This window comes from Bos mutus, chromosome 19, assembly GCF_027580195.1.
Source record: "Bos mutus isolate GX-2022 chromosome 19, NWIPB_WYAK_1.1, whole genome shotgun sequence".
Taxonomy (NCBI): Eukaryota; Metazoa; Chordata; class Mammalia; order Artiodactyla; family Bovidae; genus Bos; species Bos mutus.
In genome coordinates, this window is record NC_091635.1 from 17,476,677 (window position 1) to 17,495,347 (window position 18,671).

Genomic DNA, 18,671 nt, shown 5'->3' on the forward strand with positions numbered 1-18,671 from the left:
TGGGAATTTGGCAGTGTTTATAGTGACCTGGAATTGGAGATACTGCTCCGTCTGCCAGGCCCTTGGAGGAGAGTTCTGGAGGGCTGGAAATGTGAGGCTCTCCACTTAGGCACACCCACCTGCTCTCACCTTCTATTTGCCTTCACTTAACTTTCCCTACAGAGAAGGCAATGGCACCCCACTCCAGTACTCTTGCCTGGAAAATCCCATGGACCGAGGAACCTGGTAGGCTGTAGTCCATGGAGTCCCGAAGAGTCGGACACCACTGAGAGACTTCACTTTCACTTTTCACTTTCATGCATTGGAGAAGGAAATGGCAACCCACTCCAGTGTTCTTGCCTGGAGAATCCCAGGGACGGGGGAGCCTGGTGGGCTGCTGTCTATGGGGTCGCACAGAGTTGGACACGACTGAGGTGACTTAGCAGCAGCAGCAGCAACTTTCCCTATGCCCTATCTCTGGGGTTTCCCAGGTGGCTCGGTGGTAAAGAATCTGCCTGCCAGTGCAGGAGACGAAGGTTCAATCCCAGAGTCAGGAAGATCCCCTGGAGGAGGAAATAGCAATCCATTCCAATATTCTTGCCTGGGGAATCCTATTGATAGGGAAGCCTGGCAGGCTACAGTCCATGATGTCGCAGAGTTGGAGACAACTGGATAACTAAACCACAAGCCCTATCTGTACCCACTGTGTGCAATCAAGATGATGGCTGAGGGTGGTTTTCAGAGCAAGAAGGCAGGTTTCTGTTGATGGGGGACGGATTACCAATATGCTAGGAGGAAGTTCCAGCACAGATAAGGTCTGCTGGAAGGATGTCCTGGTACAGATTGCTCAATACTTCCAAAGGGCAGGAATCATCTGGCTCCATGGTTCAGATTACCTGGTATGTTGTATAGCTGGTCATTCTATGTATAGGCAAGACATACCTCTGCCCAGAGATCCATACCTTACCATCCCAATTACATTTCTGTTGGTCCACAAGCCCCTAGTCTCATAAGGGACTTTTTCTTTCTTTCTTTTTAGCTGCTACCTTCCTAAAATCAGTCTGTGCCAAGCATTGGAAGAAACCTGATTTTGTTCTATGAGGTTACCATCTTATATAATTCATATATAAATTACATATTTCTATAGCTGGTCTTATAAGGTGTAGAGGACGTGAGGGAGAGAACCCAGTGTGTATTTAGGGGAACGTGGTGATGTGTGAGCTCAGTTGCTCAGTTGTACCTGACTCTGCGACCCTGTGGACTTGAGCCCGCCAGACTCCTCTGTCCATGGGATTTTCCAGCAAAGAATCCTGGAGTAGGTTGCCATTTCCTCCTCCAGGCGATCTTCCCAAGCCAGGAACTGACCTCTTGTCTCTTGTGTCTCCTGCATTGACAGGCAGATTCTTTACCACTGAGCCACCTGGGAAGCCAGATGGTGATACAGATGATGAGGTGGTGCTAGTGATAAAGAACCTGCCTGCCAGTGCAGCAGACTTGAGAGACATGGGTTCCATCTCTGGGTCGGGAAGATCTCCTGGAGAAGGAAATGGCAACCCACTCCAGTATTCTTGCCTGGGAAATCCCATGGACAGAGGAGCCTGGCAGACTACAGTCCTTGGGATCACAAAGAATCAGACAGGATTGAGCGCACACACACATTTTGGGAGGTCAGGAAACTTGGGTGCTGAAGGTACTGCTTTCAAATTTAATGTGCATGCAGATCACCTGGGGATATTATTAAAATATAGATTGTGATTTGATCTTGGGGTGGGTCCATTGGTAGTACTTTCAGTAGCATTCTCTAGGATCTTCCTTGGCAGTGTAGAGGGTTGGGGTGACAGGCAGGGTCTAACAGGAGCTCCATAGCTCAAGTCAACTCCCCTCTGGAAGTGCCATGTCAGAGACTGGACAAGAAGCACGACCTCCGTGACCCGGTTTCAGTTTTAAGATACTGATTTTAAATTCTGAGATTTCAACAACAGGCTTCTTGAACTTTCGGGGTCACAAACCTCTATGGGAATGATAAAAACTATGTACCCTTTTATCCCCCAGATGCACACACTCTCAGACCGCTGTAGGCCCCTCAGCGGGCCAGCAGCCCCTGATCAGGACCTCTGCCGGTCTCTTGGGCCGGGCACTGGCGACCTGAGCGGCTCTGCGGTTCGGCATCTGGTGCGGCTCGGCGTCAGGCGCGGGCGGAGGCGTGCCAGGGGGCGTGCCCGGAGGCGGGGCCAAGGCGGCGCTGGCCACGCCCCTCGGCCGTGCGAGAGGCCGAGCTTGCTGCATTGCAGCCGCCGCGGCGCCGCTCGGCTCCTCACTCCCAACAATGGCGGCTCCGAGCCCCAGCGGCGGCGGCGGCGGCGGCGGCTCCGGGGGCGGCAGCGGCACCCCGGGCCCCGCGGGGTCCCCGGCGCCCGGCCACCCGGCCGTCAGCAGCATGCAGGGTAAGGAAGGCGGCGGCGCCGAGACCCCGGCCCCTCCGGCTCTGCCGTCCGCGTCGTCGCGGCCTGTCTCCGCGCTGCGGACGCCCCCGGACCCGGCTGAGGAAGCGGTCGCGCCGCCCGCGCCGGCCAGCCTCCCTCCTCCCCGGCCTTCCCGGGCTCGGCCTGGCTCCCGGCGGCGGGCCGCGGCCTCCACCCGCGCCCGCGCGGCCCGGGCTCCCCCCTCCGCCGGCCGCCGGGCCCACCTAGAGTCCGACCCGCCCCCGCGGCCGCCCCGCCGCGGCCCCGCTTACCTGGCGCGCCCCGCCCGCCTTTCCGGGAACGCGCGGCCGGGCGGCGGCTGGAGGCGCCCGGGCCTGGCCTGCGGTCCCGGCCGCTGAGGGCGGCGGCGGCGCCCCGGCCCTCTCCCCGCCGCCGTGGGGCCCGCGCAGGGCCATCTTGGTCCCGCGGGCGCCGCCGAGCCCGGCAGGCGCGCTGACCTTTGCGCTTCGCGCGGGCCCTCTGGACCCTCGGTTTGCAAACTTTTGCAGGGTTTCCGCGCGCCGGGCTGGGCGGGGGGTGACTCCGGCCTGTGCCACCTGTGAGAGGTAACGAGACAGCCCTTGGCCCGGGAGCGGCGATTTGTTTCGGGCCGGGGGTTTCTGTGCTAGCGTTGCATGCGGACCAAATAAAACTGGGAATTGGGTTTAAAGGGGGAGATCCGGGACCTCGAAAGGCTGGGGTCAAGAGTGGGTCTGCGTGGGGACTGCGCACCTGGAGCTGCCCTCCTCATCAGTGACTTGCCCCACCGGCGGTGGAACGCCTGTGAGCTCTCTGTAGCCCTTGACTGGCGGTGTTGTTAAAGATACTAGGCCCCAGCCCATCAGGGACCGTTTCCTTGAGTTTACTGGGGAATTTTGAGCAGTCACATTATTTTCAAAAATAGGGAATCTCGGAAATCTCCTGACAACTTTCGCAAACTACTTGCCTTCTTCAATAGCTAACAGAATCAGCGGGGTTACCCTTCATGGTCAGTGTGGCCATGGTTACTCTTTGATGAACATTTACCTAAAGGGCTCTAAGATCTGTCTTAGGCCGTGTGTCTAGTTAGCTTTGATATTTATTGAGTCTTTCGGGTTTATGCGAGTGTGCTTCAGGAAGCGGAGACGGGGATTTTTGTCATTTTTACCTCCCTGTCCCCCTCCACCTGGGATATGGGTAAGGAACAGAGAGGACACTTTCTGTGCAGGTCCTCAGATGATTAATTGGAATTGAATTAGTTCCTGGATGCCACTGTGTTGTACAGTATACAGATGAATACAGGATGCATTTCCTGATCTTTCCATTGGTGGTGGTGAAATGAAACAGTAAAATGACAACTTAAGATTGTATTGCATATCCAAAACGAGTGACTTAATGAGCTTATAAATATGCAAGTTTGGGGGGTGCTGAGGGTAGGGAGGCTGATAGTTTGAAAAGCTGTAGACATTTATTTTCCAAAAAATATTAATTGAGCATCTGTTTAGTGCCAGGCATAGTGCTCCAGCTCATAGTGCTCTTTATAGGAAAGAGTGAATCAGAAAGCCTCATTCTTGATGGAGCTTATTCTTCAGGTAGGATTGGGGAGGGAAGACTGTGCAGATAAATAAGAAAAATTGCTAATTGAGAAAAGGGTAATGAAAGTAACAGGCTGGGGTAGAATTTGATTGGGGAGGGGGCAGTCTGCTTTGATAAGGTGGTCTTAGAGGACCTGTCTGGTAAGATGATTCTTGTGATGAAGAGGGTTCTAGGCAAAGGGAACCATACATGTGAAGATTCCAAAGAGTGGAAAAGAGCCTGAAGTATTCTAGGAACTCAGAGAAAGGCGTCATGGTTAGGGGTTACTCTGATGCTCTCCATTCTCCTCCTCCCAGCCCCTGGGTTTTTATACTCAGTCAGCTGACCTTTCTAATATGCAGTTTTGTTGTTGTTTAGTCATTCAGTTGTGTCTGACTCTTTGCAACCCCATGAACTGTAGCCGGCCAGGCTTCTCTGTCCATGGGATTTCCCATGCAAGATCCTGGAGTGGGTTGCCATTTTCCTTCTCCAGGGGATCTTCCCAACCCAGGGATTGAACCCGAGTCTCCTGCAGTGCAAGCAGATTCTTTACTGCTGAGCCACTGGGGAAGCCCCTAGTAAGCAGAACCCAGTTTAAAAGGGAGAGGGAGGACTTTAAGACTTCTCTTTGAACTCCTGATGAATTTTCTTTTGTCACTGCTGTGTGTAGCCTTGATTGATTCAGGAACCTGTTGGTTATATCTTCTTGAACCAATCTCGATTACTCAGAATGAAGAGAAGCACTTGAAGCTCTCAGGATGTTCTCGTGCAACCCGGGTTACAAACCATGGGCTTAAGCAGCTGGGTAGGATCTTCATTTATCTTGTGATGTTAGAGCCTCACCTTCCCTCCTTCACCTACCAGATCTTTGGCTTTAGGTCAAACTTGTGATCCTTGGTTGTTTGGTAAATGCCACTCCCTTCCCCTCCCACCCCCAAACATGGTCAGTTGCCACCCCAAAGTACTGTCTCTCTGGAGTTGTTAATGACTGTGCTCATTCCAGTAATGGGGTTCAGTTGAGGGGCCACATGGAATATACATCATCTAACAGACGTCGCGGTCGATCTGTGTGATGAGCATTGTGCTGGACACTGGATCACTCTGCACACTTTTTTATGGTCTGAGGTTTGTGACCCAGGAGTGGTCTCAGTTGAGAATTACTGTTTTTTAATATAATACTTGAGTTAAGCCAGAGCTCTGGAGTCCTGGATTTGAATCTCTTCATCAGGATTTACGAATTCTGTGATCTTGGGCAAGATACTTAACCTTTCCAAGTGTCAGTCTCTCCATTGGAAAGTAGGAATACAGATTACTTTACAGGAACTTCTAGAATGCAGATACAGCGTGGGCCTGACATACTGTTAAGTATGTGATCAATACATATTAGGCATATCAATGATATTAGGCATTATCATTGTTAATAGCAACAATGCTCTTACTTATTATGGTCTAATTAATTGTCTCTTTCATTATTAGCAGATGAGTTCCTAACCCCTCATCGTGGAGTTTCTTTAGCTTCATTATCATTGGGTTCTACCCTTTTCTGTGAACTGTTTATTTCCATTTTTCATTATTGAGCATTTCTGTTTAGAATGTTCTCGATGAGTATTCTTCCTGAGTTCAGGTAACTGCTCTGCCATGTACAAGCTCTGTGACCTTGGCAAAATTACTGACCTTTTCTGAACTCATCTGTTTCTCATTTGTTATAGTAGGGATAATACTTACAGGCCTGTTGTGAGAATCACATTATTAGATTAATGCTTATGAAAGTGCTTTGAAAATTATAAAATCTCTACATGTACATAAAGGGCCTTCCCAGGTGGCACTAGTGGTAAAGAACCCGTCTGCCAGTGCAGGAGGCTAAGAGACCCAGGTTCTATCCCTGGGTCGGGAAGATCCCCTGGAAAAGGGCATGACAACCCACTCCAGTATTCTTGCCTGGAGAATCCCATGGACAGAGGAGGCTGGTGGCCCATAGGGTCGTAAAGAGCTGGACACGATTGAAGCGACTTAGCATGCACGCACACATACGTATGTAAGGATTGTTATTAAACATGGTTTGTTAAATGCTTTAGTTAGTAGCCCCTTAAAAATTAATACATTTTAAAAAACGAGAAATTTATTATGGAAAACTTAAAGCAGGGAAAAATAAAACATCTTAAACTTTACTTGGGTAGCTGAGAAATGTCAGTTTTTAAAAATGGTTAGAATAGTTAGAATCTGTAAGTGTGTGTGAAAAACAGAGACATCTGTAAAGTACTTGTTACAGGAAATGGTTATAAATTATATGTTATAGGTGCCTCTGATTCTGTTAATGTGCTTATCTAGGCAATTTTTCTTTTTTTGAGTCTCTTATAACATGTATAACATGTATAATACATGTATAACATATATGTTTGTATAACAGAAAACTTATAGACTAGCCCATTCCTTACCCATTTACCCTCAGCTGAACATTTTACAAATGTCAATTTAAGTAAAAAGATAACTTGATTCTGCTTTTAAAAAATATACAAAATAACGCACAGCATAGCAACCATAGTTAATAATATTGTATTGCATATTTGAAAGTTGCTTATAGAGTAGATCTTAAAAGTTCTCATCACAGGAAAGTTTTTTTATGTATGATGATGAATGTTAATTTGACTTATTGTGTGGTGATCATTTCTCAATTTGTACAAACATCAAATCTAGTTGTATACTGGAAATTAATAGAACGTTATGTCAATTATACCTCGTTAAAAATTTTACAGAAAGAAAACACAAACACACACACAAAACTTACAAGTGTAATGAAACATATCTGTTGAGGAAAAGTGAAAATTTGAATCAGTATACTTTTTTCTCCCAGTAATATTTGCATATACAAAATTAGTATGAAATGCCCTAATTGTGATTCTATTTGACCGTCTTTCTGTCTTTACCATTTACCAGAGGAGTGTGCCTTAATCCTAATTTAAAAACACTGAATGGTGCACAGGGATAAGGTTCCAGACTTTGGAGTGGCTTGCCTTTCCTAGTGTGTTGGAACACACTTTCTCTCACCGTTTATTTGACATGACCTGAAAAATAAAACTCAGCTCAGGAAATTGGTGCCCCCTCAAAGCACGTGATGTGTTTCTCTATGTTCCTTAAAAAGGAGAGTAACCCTAGTATTAAATTTAAGAAAGTAGAAAAACATAATGCTCTCAAGATACTTATTTTCTCACGTTTTCCTTAATGTCCCTTATCAGACTGTATATTGACACTTGTTTAAAGTGATGTATTAGAGAACCCTGTATTTTAAGTCATATTTCTTTTTTTGTAAATTTCTCTTTTCCTGTTCTGTTTCTGTTACCTGATTTGAGAAGCTTGAATTGACTTGGGCCCATAGAGTTTTTCTTATTTTTAGGGGTCTGGAAATCAGATCAACTCCGTTGCACATAATTCAGATGGAGATCTGGACAGCCCACGTGATACAATCTGAGGAAGTATAATTCAGATTTAAAGTTAAGAAGGAAAACTAATAGTTATCACAGCTCTTTTTCCACCGTCTTTACTTAAGTTGATGCTCATAAGCTCTCTTTAAGGGTAGATGGGCATGGTCCCCTTTCTTAGATAAGGGAACAGACATTTAAACTGAGGGATTTGCCCTGGTGAAAGTGGGTTTTAATCGACCTGGCGACAGGCAGCCTTTGTTCTTCTTTCCTAGGCTTCCTAGCATGAGGTGAGATGGTATTTCAGCGCTTAGTTATAAAATCGGAGTCAGTGAGGTAGTCACCAGCCACAGGGAGGAAAGGAACTGGGCATATGGGGACTGACAAGATCCTGAATGTTAATTGTGAGTGACTAGTTCTGAATGATGCAGATAACCTGGAGTTACTCTATTAAGGTGGGTTCCTTTGCAGTTTGAGAGAGGTGAAGTCAGGAAAACTCAAGGAAGTAACCCAGCAGGAAATCTGTGGAACTCTGTCTAAGTACATTGAAAATACAAGGTCTGGATAGGCTTAGATAGGTGCTTAGATGTTAGAGCCGCCATGGTGTACTGTGAGTGACTTTACAGTTGAAGGCATGCGCCAGAATTCTGAGGTTGGAGTTGTAAGGAGACCCACTGCTGGCGTCTTCCACTGTGTAGAAGGAGGGTTTGGGCGCTTGGTCTGTGGCCTGACCCAGGAAGCAGGCAGCTGTGATTTTCTTTATGTCAGGTTGGCTTCGTACTGTAGTCATCATCCCTTTTCAGCATTTCTAGAATCCAGGGTGTCCGGAAACCATAAGGTGCTCCTGAGGAGGTGGGCAACTACTTAGACCCCTGCCCACCCCCCACCCCATTGTACCCCGCCCAGATGAAGAGAAGGGGGATGGTTGCTGTGCCCCACGAGGGCCATTTGACAAGCAGCTTTACATGTGGGCATGCTGCTTCAAATTCTGAGATCTCTTGATGTTATTGTTAATCGTATATATAAATGAGGAAACTGGGCTCAAGTGAGATGACTTGTTTGAGTTTCACAGTTGGAACTAGAACCTGGGTGTGACATTCTTCATTTTGTTTTCTACTTTCTTAAACACCGTTATGCCTTTGGTTTTAATGTACACTCACACACATCCTAAGCAGCCTTTTAAAGTGTTGCAGACAAGCTCACTTTATCTGGTAAGTACAGTAAATTGTAGGTTTCCAGTTATGGCCAGTTAAGGGCTTCTCAGGATTGGGGCTAGAGGTTGAGAATGAGGGGAACATGCGGGAGAAGCCTGCTGAGAAAAAGGAGAGGAAACCCCCTCCTCCACCTTTATTTCTTTTGTGGGCTTGCTAGCATCCTGCCCTGTGTAACTCTGTGTTTTATCATTGGATGTCTGAGATTTGGTGAAAAGAAACTTGGTTGGGGCCAGATAAAATGAAAAAGACTCAGATTTGAAGCAGGAGATCAAGTAAAACTAAGGCCCCGGGTACAGATACTAAGTGAAAGAGTGCAGCACCTAAGATTTTGAAAATTTAACCTGTTACTAGCAGTGGGTTCAGCTGCTATGCACTACTCTCGGAGATGCAGGGCTCAGAGTATGTGCATGGAAAGACAGAATTTAGACGTAATTTGTGAGCAAGTGAGACCTCAAAAATTGAATATATGTGAATGAATATTAATGGGATAATTACAACAATCACAAATTTGCTTAAGTTGAGGATATTGGAAGTTTTCCTCCCCATTTCTTTCTCACCATCTTTCTCTTCTTTTACAAGGTTGGTGGTGGCTCCCTTGGCCCCGCCCTGCCCTTTGAACATTATAAACTTTCCCTCATCTGTACTGTACTGTTAGCACCAGTTCTCTGACCTTGGTGGGTTCTTCTCCTTATTTATATAATCTTTCTCTATATAGGTTCTCTCTCTCTACATATGTGTGTGTGTGTGTAAGTGTTGTATATGTATACACGTATGTGTGTATGTGTAGTCTTAGAGGTCTAGAAAGATGTACTAATAACTTTTTATCTGACTTCATCGGTAAGATGGCATGGAATTTCAAGGAAAAGGCAAGTCGTTCTGTTCCAGTTTCTCTAGCCCATGCTTGCCCATGAACCCCAGGTCAGTTAGCAGATCTTTTCTGAATGAAGAATAATGCAGACAGGGAAGTAGGTATGAGTCCTTAGAGTCTGTTCACCTGGTCACTTAATCCATAACTAGGTTAGTCTGTCCCCACTCCAGTACTCTTGCCTGGAAAATCCCATGGATGGGGGAGCCTTGTGGGCTGCAGTCCATGGGGTTGCGAAGAGTCGGACACGACTGAGCGACTTCACTTGCACTTTTCACTTTCATGCATTGGAGAAGGAAATGGCAACCCACTCCGGTGTTCTTGCCTGGAGAATCCCAGGGACGGGGGAGCCTGGTGGGCTGCCGTCTTTGGGGTCGCACAGAGTCGGACACGACTGAAGCGACTTAGCAGCAGCAGCAGCAGGTTAGTCTGTAGTTTTGCTTCGAGAATTCTACCACCTCTGTTTTTAGTTACATGCATGGGTTCTGTACTGATTATAGAACTTCCAAGTTTTGAGAACTTTTTAGTATTTAAAAGGCTTAACTTCTAATGTGTTCGGAGAGTAATTGGTGACATTTCTAACATTCCCAGTTACATATGCCTTAAATTTTTTCCTATTGAAGGCAATGGCACCCCACTCCAGTACTCTTGCCTGGAGAATCCCATGGATGGAGGAGCCTGGAGGGCTGCAGTCCATGGGGTTGCTGAGGGTTGGACACGACTAAGCGACTTCACTTTCTCTTTTCACTTTCATGCATTGGAGAAGGAAATGGCAACCCACTCCAGTGTTCTTGCCTGGAGAATCCCAGGGACGGGGGAGCCTGGTGGGCTGCCGTCTATGAGGTTGCACAGAGTCAGACACGACTGAAGTGACTTAGCATATAGCATATACTTTTACCCTGTGACTTATTTTTAATACAACCATACAGATCCTTCTCATTCTTCTTCACATACCTTTCAGATTTATTTTTCCTGCTCCTTTCCCCATTCATATTGCTGTTCAGTTCACCTCTTCTCTCCCCTTTTATTTTTGCTACCTAGTAGCAACTACTGACTGTATTTAGAGCTAACAAGAGAATAGTAACTATCAAATTGTTTCAGTGTTTTACCAGCTTCCTCTCCAGTCTGCAGGTGAATTTCCCCCTCCCTCTTCCAGTGGTAAGGGTGGGAGACGGGCCTCTGAGCTCCTCCGTGTTCCTTTTCCACAGTTGCTTCCAGAACGCCAGCTGCCAGCTCCCATTCCTCCTGACTTGTGCCTGGTGGGATGTTGGCTGGCTTTTAGTTGCTTAGGTTCATAACACCCACAGAATCCCTCCCCCCCCCCCAAGAGTGTTTCTAGACTTTTAAGATGTGTGGCGGAGAAGGCAATGACACCCCACTCCAGTGTTCTTGCCTGGAGAATCCCATGGATGGAGGAACCTGGTGGGCTGCAGTCTAAGAGTCGGACATGACTGAGCGACTTTCCTTTCACTTTTCACTTTCATGCATTGGAGAAGGGAATGGCAACCCACTCCAGTGTTGTTGCCTAGAGAATCCCAGGGACGGGGGAGCCTGTTGGGCTTCCGTATATGGGGTTGCACAGAGTTGGACATGACTGAAGCGACTTAGCAGCAGCGGCAGCAGCAAGATGTGTGGGCTTCAGTAGTTATGGCATGCGGCCCTAAAGTACACGGGGCTCAGTAATTATGGTGCATGGGCTTAGTTGCTCTAGAGCATGTGGGGTCTTCCTGGACCAGGGATCAAACCCATGTCTCCTGCATTGGCAGGCCGTCTCCTATCCACTGTGCTATCAGGGAAGTCCTATAACTTAAAATCCTAAGAATTTTGATAGCTGGATAGGAGAGATAATCCTTTTTTTTTTTGTCCTGGCTCTTTTTCCTACAAATTTTGATTGAATTTGTATAAATACATTTGAGCAAAACTCATTCTAAATTTGATTTCTCCATTTTGTTCCCCAAAGCAATAAAAAACAGAGGTATAGGTAGACCACCAAGAAAACTGGAAACTCACCCAGTAGACTGAGGGCAGATTAATACATATTCATTTGTATTTTGGAAGGCTTTTGTTTTGAACAGCTCATTTGACGGGGTGCATTTTACAGAATTACATCTATCTATATAAATGTATGTGGGGGGAGTCCCTGGTGGCTCAGAGGTTAAAGCGTCTGCCTGCAATGGGGGAGATTCGGGTTCGATCCCTGAGCTGGGAAGATCCCCTGGAGAAGGAAATGGCAACCCACTCCAGTATTCTTGCCTGGAGAATCCCATGGAGGGAAGAGCCTAGTAGGCTACAATCCATGGGGTCGCAAAGAGTCCGACATGACTGAGCTAACTCACTTTCACTTTCACTTTCAAATGTATGTGGAAGGTATAACCAGACCTAATTGAATTTGGAAATATGTTCATGTGTCTAAGGAGAATTTACAGGTTTTCTTCCTATAGCTCCTATAGTGCCACTTATCATTTCTAGGGACATGGTCTTTTTTCAGGCCTACTTTAGAGAATTTCAGCACCTCTTTAGTAGTTCACTGTCTTATCATTTGATGTTAGCTCATTGGCACAATGTTCTATGCATGTTTAGCTTTTACAGTTTATCGACTACCAAAGCTTTTGAATCAGGGGTAGTAATCAAATAGTTTCGAGTTTGTAATTTGAGTTAATAAAATGTGATATGTTCTGAACTTGTAGATTGAAAAAATCGACAAAACTGTCTTAAAAGTTACTATTAACTTCTAAGGGCTAATAGCTATTCTTTTTATTGAATAGATGCGAAAAGTAAGGGTAAAGACAATGTAACTCTTATAATTTGAACTTGATTTCAGTTCCATATATTTATAAAAGTACATCTACGTCAGAAAGAGCTGAGTTTTTAAAGAAAGCCCATGTGTTACAGTTATCTCTGTGATGGTGGAGGTTATGTGCTTTGAACTGTTCTTGATTGTAATATAAAAATGCAATGTCATGTTCTAATTTTGGTTTGTTTGATTTACAGTAAATGAACTGGAACTTATCTCTTTTACTTTAGGCTTTCAGATAAACTTCTGTGAAAAGGCACAAAGTAAGCTACAAGTTTTATGATATTATGCTACTTACTTTTTTCATACCCATCTTGGTATTGGGAATGTGTCCACTATTGTTTCAACTAACCAACCATAGCAGTTTTACTTTGAAAGAGCTTCCATTTTTCATTAGTTTCCCAAATTAAAAAAAAAAAAAATCTGTGTTATATTCTTGATTGTAAATTGTTCTTGCTTTCACTTGGATTGACCTAGGAGAAACATATGTAGGTGTTCAAATGTATGTAAGTATAGGAAGAGAGATATAGATATAGACATAGACAGATATACTAGATTTAGAAAGATACACATTCATAGTATATAGTTGTATAGAAAGATGTATATAGATATTTGGACTTAGCCAATTTAAATCACAAGTTGAAGAAAGTTCACTTTTACGATTGGAGTGCAAAAAAGTATATAGTATAACTGTACTCTGAGACTTCATGCTTTACAGTTGACTTATTTTAAAGCATGCATTTAATGAATTTTAAATTTTTTTCTTTAAAAACAAAGCTTTTTTTCTTTCTCCTTTCCACTCCCCTCAAAATAGACCAGGGTTGTATATTAGAGCGCCAGTCTTCATAGACTACAGAATAGGTTTTCTATAGGAAAGCAAAATTTCTAAAGCTAAAACAAATAAACTTTAAACTTAAATGTCATTTGTATAAAATGCAATATAAAAAAGTCCCAATTCAAGAAGACTGTTCTTTAGTTACCACAAATATATCCCAAAATACAATATGTTCATCTTCTGCTTATTGTTTCATAGAGTGGAGAAGAATAACAATCGTGCTTTTTTTTTACTTTTTGGCTATGCCATTTGCCAGGATATCAGTTCCCTAATTGAAGTTCCTGGATTGAACCCAGGACCTGGCAGTGAAAGTATGGGCAACTGGGCAACCAGGGAACTCCATGACCACTTTTTTATATACACTATTCTCTTTCCTCCAGCTTTATGAGACATAATTGATACATGTCACTGTGTGAGTTTAAGGTACATGCATGGTGGTCTGATACTCTTACATGTTATGAAATGATTACCACAGTAGGGTTAGTTCACACCTCCATCACCTCACTTAACTAAGAGTGAGGACCTTTAACATTTACTCTCTTAGCAGCTTTCAAGTATATAATACTGTGTTGCTAGCTATAGTCACAATGCTGGACATTTTAGATCCTCTGATATGTATCATTTTTAAGCTAGTTCAAACGAAATAGTTTAACCTGGAGAAAACATTTCTGCTGTTTTAAAACTTTCTGATGGAAGTGAGTGAGTGAAAGTCATTCAGCCATGTCCAAATCTTTGTGACCCCGTGGACCATACAGTCCATGGAATTCTCCAGGCCAGAATACTGGAGTGGGTAGCCTTTCCCTTCTCCAGGGGATCTTCCCAACCCAGGAATTGAACCCAGGTCTCCCACATTGTGGGCATATTCTTTACTAGCTGGAGTGGATAGCCTAACCTTTCCCAGTGGATCTTCCCAACCCAGGAATTGAACTGGGTTCTCCTGCATTGCAGGGGGATTCTTTACCAACTGAGCTATCAGGGAAGTCAATGGAAGCAACATACTTAATTTCCATTGGTTGAACATTATGACTTCCTTGGAAAAGTAGTTAACAAAAATTTATTTCTTGAGTGGTTTTCCCGTGATATAAATCTATAATGAGTAATAGAATATGCTAGACCCTAGGATAAATATTTTTTAATTGGTCCATATTGTCATCCTTGTCTTACCTTAAACTAAAAATGGTACATGATTTCCTGCTTATAGGGAACCTACACATATGATACATACCTCCATGTAATGAAGTTACAGCTTCTAATTTATGCTAAGTTTTAAATGTATATGACACATTTATTGCGACAGTTTTTATATTTTAACATAAAACATTGTTCTGATATTTAATGTAATTTAAAAATGTTTATGTATGGACATAAAATCTAACTTAAGAAAAATGTTGCCATTTAAAACATTTAGAATTGCATTTACACGGTTGTTTTTTTCTCTTAGTCCTTTGGTGGACTGTAGAGAATAGTCCACAATACGAGAAATACTGATTGTTTTAAGTTTAAATCATGTATACAGCGACTGTAAATCTCTTTGGGTAAGATGCCTTCAGACTGTCTAAATGGTGCGGTGCTGTCTCTTTCCGTTTGCTGTGGAAATACCAGGTTTGAGGTGTTGCATGCTTTACTGTAGCAACAGAACCCAACTGGGAAGTGTGTACATGCCCACCTTTGGTTGCTTTCACCACTTCTTCACACTGACTGGGCTCTCCCTTTTTATTTCTCCATCTTTGTTTGGGAGGTCTCCTTTCAGTTTTCTGGCTTTTGAAATTCCCCAGAGGCTTGGTGGTAAAGAATCCACCTTGCAGTGCAGGAACCATAGGAGCCCCGGTTCGATCCCTGGATCGGGAAAATCCACTGGAGAAGGAAGTGGCAACCCACTCCAGTATTCTGCCTGAGAAATCCCATGGACAGAGGAGCCTGGTGGGCTATAGTCCATGGGGTCACAAAGAGTCAGACATGACTGAAATGACATTAGCATGCACGCATGCACAGTTTTGTGTATTCATTCACAGAGCACATGTTGGACACTGAGGTTCCATCCAGTGATGGAGATTATTGGGGCAGAAGTGAATAGAACAGGTCCCTGCCCCTGGCAGGCTCTTCTTAGTGCAGTGAAGCTGCTGTGTCCCGGGCACCTTTGCTCCCACTGTTCTGTCAGGAGAGAGAACCAGCATGAGGGCTGCTGTTGGAGACTACGGCTCAGAGGTCCTACAGTGGCCAGTCCTGCCGTGGCGTCAGGCAGAGCCGTCTGTGCGGGCTTAGACCTCAGAGGATGTCTCGAGGAAAGGGAGGGTGGGAGCTGGGATGGTGGCGCGGAGGCCAGTTCTAAGTTGACGGCTCTTGTTTTTGTACAGTTGGTACCTGTGTTTTAGGGTAAGTTTTCAGTTGTTGACATCTGTTAACGCTTTTACCCAAGACTGGTCCTGTGATCTGCGTAACTTAAAATTTATAAGTGCAGTTTGGTAATGTTTGCAGAGAATCAGTCTTTCAGTTTGCTCTGGAACATAGCCATTAACTGTATGTTAAAAGTAGCCACTCATTTCTTTGCAAATGAAGGGCTTGAAATCACCAAAGCAGCACTTTCTTACTTATTAGGGTATACTCTAGTGCCAGAATCTCCAGTTTGATTCTGAAGGTGTTTCAAATGATCAGAAAAACTATAATTTAATTCATTAAAAATAATTATATAGCAGACAGTAGTTGGAGGAGGGAATGGAGTACAGAGAACACAAGTACATTTTGTTAAAAGTCCACTAAGTGTGAATGCTGCTTCAGTATTCAATTCTCCATCACAGATCAGAAAGACTTATTGTAAGATGGTTCTGGTGACTAATGGAAGCTCTGAAGGATTCATTTTTCCCCATTGTTTGACTTACACATAGTTTTTGTTTTTTTTATATTGCTAGATCACTATTCCAGTAGTTTATTACAATTGCCTGTTAAAAGTTAGTGAAGTTTTATTGGTGATGTGTGTGTAGGTTTATAATACACACACATACACACGTGTGAGATTGCATATTTAATTTTGGAACCAGATTTTTATAGAAATTCAATAAAAATCCACATTATACCTCATGATCTTTGATCAATTATAGTTTCTGCCTTCATTTGGTTTTTTGAAATATATATAAGAATATATATTATCTTATTTATCTTAAGACAAATAAAGTTATCATTTGAGACAACAGTGTTAATATTTCTTTTTAACACTGTTGGATTATTGAATTTTTCTAAAGTCTGAATGTAAGACTACATCAGGGGAAAATACTTTTTTCCGATGTAGAGCTCCTACATTTAGAAGGTTGATTAGTTCATCATTTATCGTTTGGAGATAATGATTTTGTACTTGTAGATATGTTTATGTGATTTATGAGCAAGTTTGATATCTCAGTGACTGTAATGAGCTAACTTGTAAACATACTTCTTTAAAATATAATTTGCCTTGCTTTATAAAACCAGTTTTTCTTTGGATGGGAGGGAGCAGGAGATTTGCTCGAAACAAAGCTTTTGAGATATGGTTTTGTTGAGTGTTAAATTTACCTCCATGAGTCTGCATCTTGATTTTTTATTTCTATGAGAATTTTAAGACCCCAGGGCATAGGGATTTTCCTCATAAAACACCTAATGGAATCCTGTGCCAATCAAAGCGAGAGCAGTTGGGAATCTGGCAGATAATCTCACACAGGAGCGCTCTAGCTCTTTCCCCACCACGCGCTGCAGTGTGTTCTCAGCCACGTCTGGAGAATTCTTGGCAGCTGAAGACAACTCCCGGGAGCGCTGAGCGTCTGTACCTTTGCCTTTTGTACTTTCCGTAGCTCTGAAAAGATTCAGTGGCTTTAAAAAATTGTTTTCCCTGAAAATGTTTGCATAGCAACAAGGTGTTTATTTAGAAAACTTCATGTTCCAGAGCTGATTGTTATCCTTGAAGTCAGTAGTAGAAACTACATTACTATTGATTGCTTTGATTAACACTGCACAGCTAAGTATTTGGGGGGAAATGGCGATATCCTAATGACAGATTTTCCTTTCATTGTGAAACTATTCTTTTGAATAAGTACCCTGGATTGTTTTAAAATTGGTAATAATAAGAATGAGCCAATGAAGAGGAGAAAGGATGTTTTGCGAGTCTTCCTAGAAGTTTGAGGAAGTCGTTTGTGAGTTTACTGACTTGGTAAGTTCTGTGAAAGATGATGTTTCCCTCAGGAGGCTGTTTGACTCTGCCGGAGGTGGAGTGTAGAAAACAGGTGAGCAAGCAGTACAGGGAGGGGCAAGCCCTCCCGCATTTAGAACTAAGGGCTTAGAACACTTGGTGACTAAACTTCTAATATCCCACCTTATGTAGCAGAAGTCTATACTCACGACTAAAATTTTATTGCTTGAAATTTATTAAACTCAACCATTCTAAGAAACAGAATGACCACATTTGCTATGATTGGAGGTTAAGATGGGTTATTTAAATTTACATATATGCTGAAGTCAGTTGAAAAATGAGACTTTTGTAGGATTTGCCACAAGTCCTTAGGACTAAACATCTATTCTATTCATCACTATCTTTGTGGACCCTGATAAACTGTCAAGAGAAAGCCCTTCTGCTTAGAAACTATTTTTATACTAATTGAAGCCCATGAATTGTAGTCTTGGCAGAGTCAACTTCTCATGTTCCCTGTAAACCAATTACCATTCCAAGGGGAATGTTACCTAATTATCTCTGGTCTTGGGAGTGATGGGAATATTAATTCTTCCTGAAAATGGTTTTGTTGCTAGAAGAAGAAAGGTTTCAAATACCTATTACACCTTAAAAATCATTTGGAGAAGCTTACTGTGTGTTTTTGAATGAGAAAAAAATGGGTGGTTCTCCCACACTGCAGGAAGTCACACTGCAGGAAGTCTCCCTTCATCTTCCAGTCCAGCTTTACTCTGAGCAATGAGAGGATATTCGACAAGACTTTGGTGAGAAGTTTCCAGAAAGTATTCCCAACTAATTCGCCAATTAATCAAAGTGACTTTCAATTTAGTGTATAAATTAAGGGTGATGGTTTTTAAACCAGGTGCAGTAAATACTTGAATTCTTACTGCATAACTTTGAGTGCTTTGAAAATCCAGACCCAAGTGTCTAGATGAAAAGATATTCCAGAGGAAATTTGCAGGGGCCATGTTGGTGTTCATCTTTCATTAGGTAGAATTCAGTGAATATTACTCAGAAATGAAAATGAAGTGTATACATATTTACTCCTCTTTAGAGAACCTCTTAAAAAGGTTAAGTAAACAGAGGCACGGTGTAACATTTAATAAATATGTATATGCCAGTAGTGGTGAGAGCCACCGCTGTCTTTAAAGATGGATTAAATCTTGAGCCTACTCTGAAGAAGCTTATGTTCTTTAAGAAATTGCACATGTAGAGGCAGACCACGTGGTAGAAGTAAATAACAACAATAGGTAACTCACTTAGTGCTTGCCAAACCCTGTTCTAAGCTTTTTATTTCTTACCTAATCTTCTCTATCACTTTAAAATTATTTACGTTATTAACGCTGTTTCTTCCAATAACCTTTTG

The 18,671-nt window shown here is 43.3% G+C and overlaps 1 protein-coding gene across 2 annotated transcripts in view; it reads left to right on the forward strand.

Annotated features, from left to right (window-relative positions):
* The first annotated feature begins 2,243 nt into the window (after positions 1 to 2,243).
* Positions 2,244 to 18,671, forward strand: part of MAP2K4 (mitogen-activated protein kinase kinase 4) — a 75,938-nt gene continuing 59,510 nt past the window's right edge. The window contains exons 1-2 of one of the 2 annotated variants that reach the window (XM_070389518.1): positions 2,244 to 2,423; positions 12,515 to 12,547. In XM_070389518.1, the coding sequence (XP_070245619.1) occupies positions 2,306 to 2,423; positions 12,515 to 12,547 (151 nt within the window). In that variant the 5' untranslated portion in view covers positions 2,244 to 2,305. The remainder of the gene's footprint in view (positions 2,424 to 12,514; positions 12,548 to 18,671) is intronic. The other variant, XM_070389519.1, reaches the window with a different exon arrangement.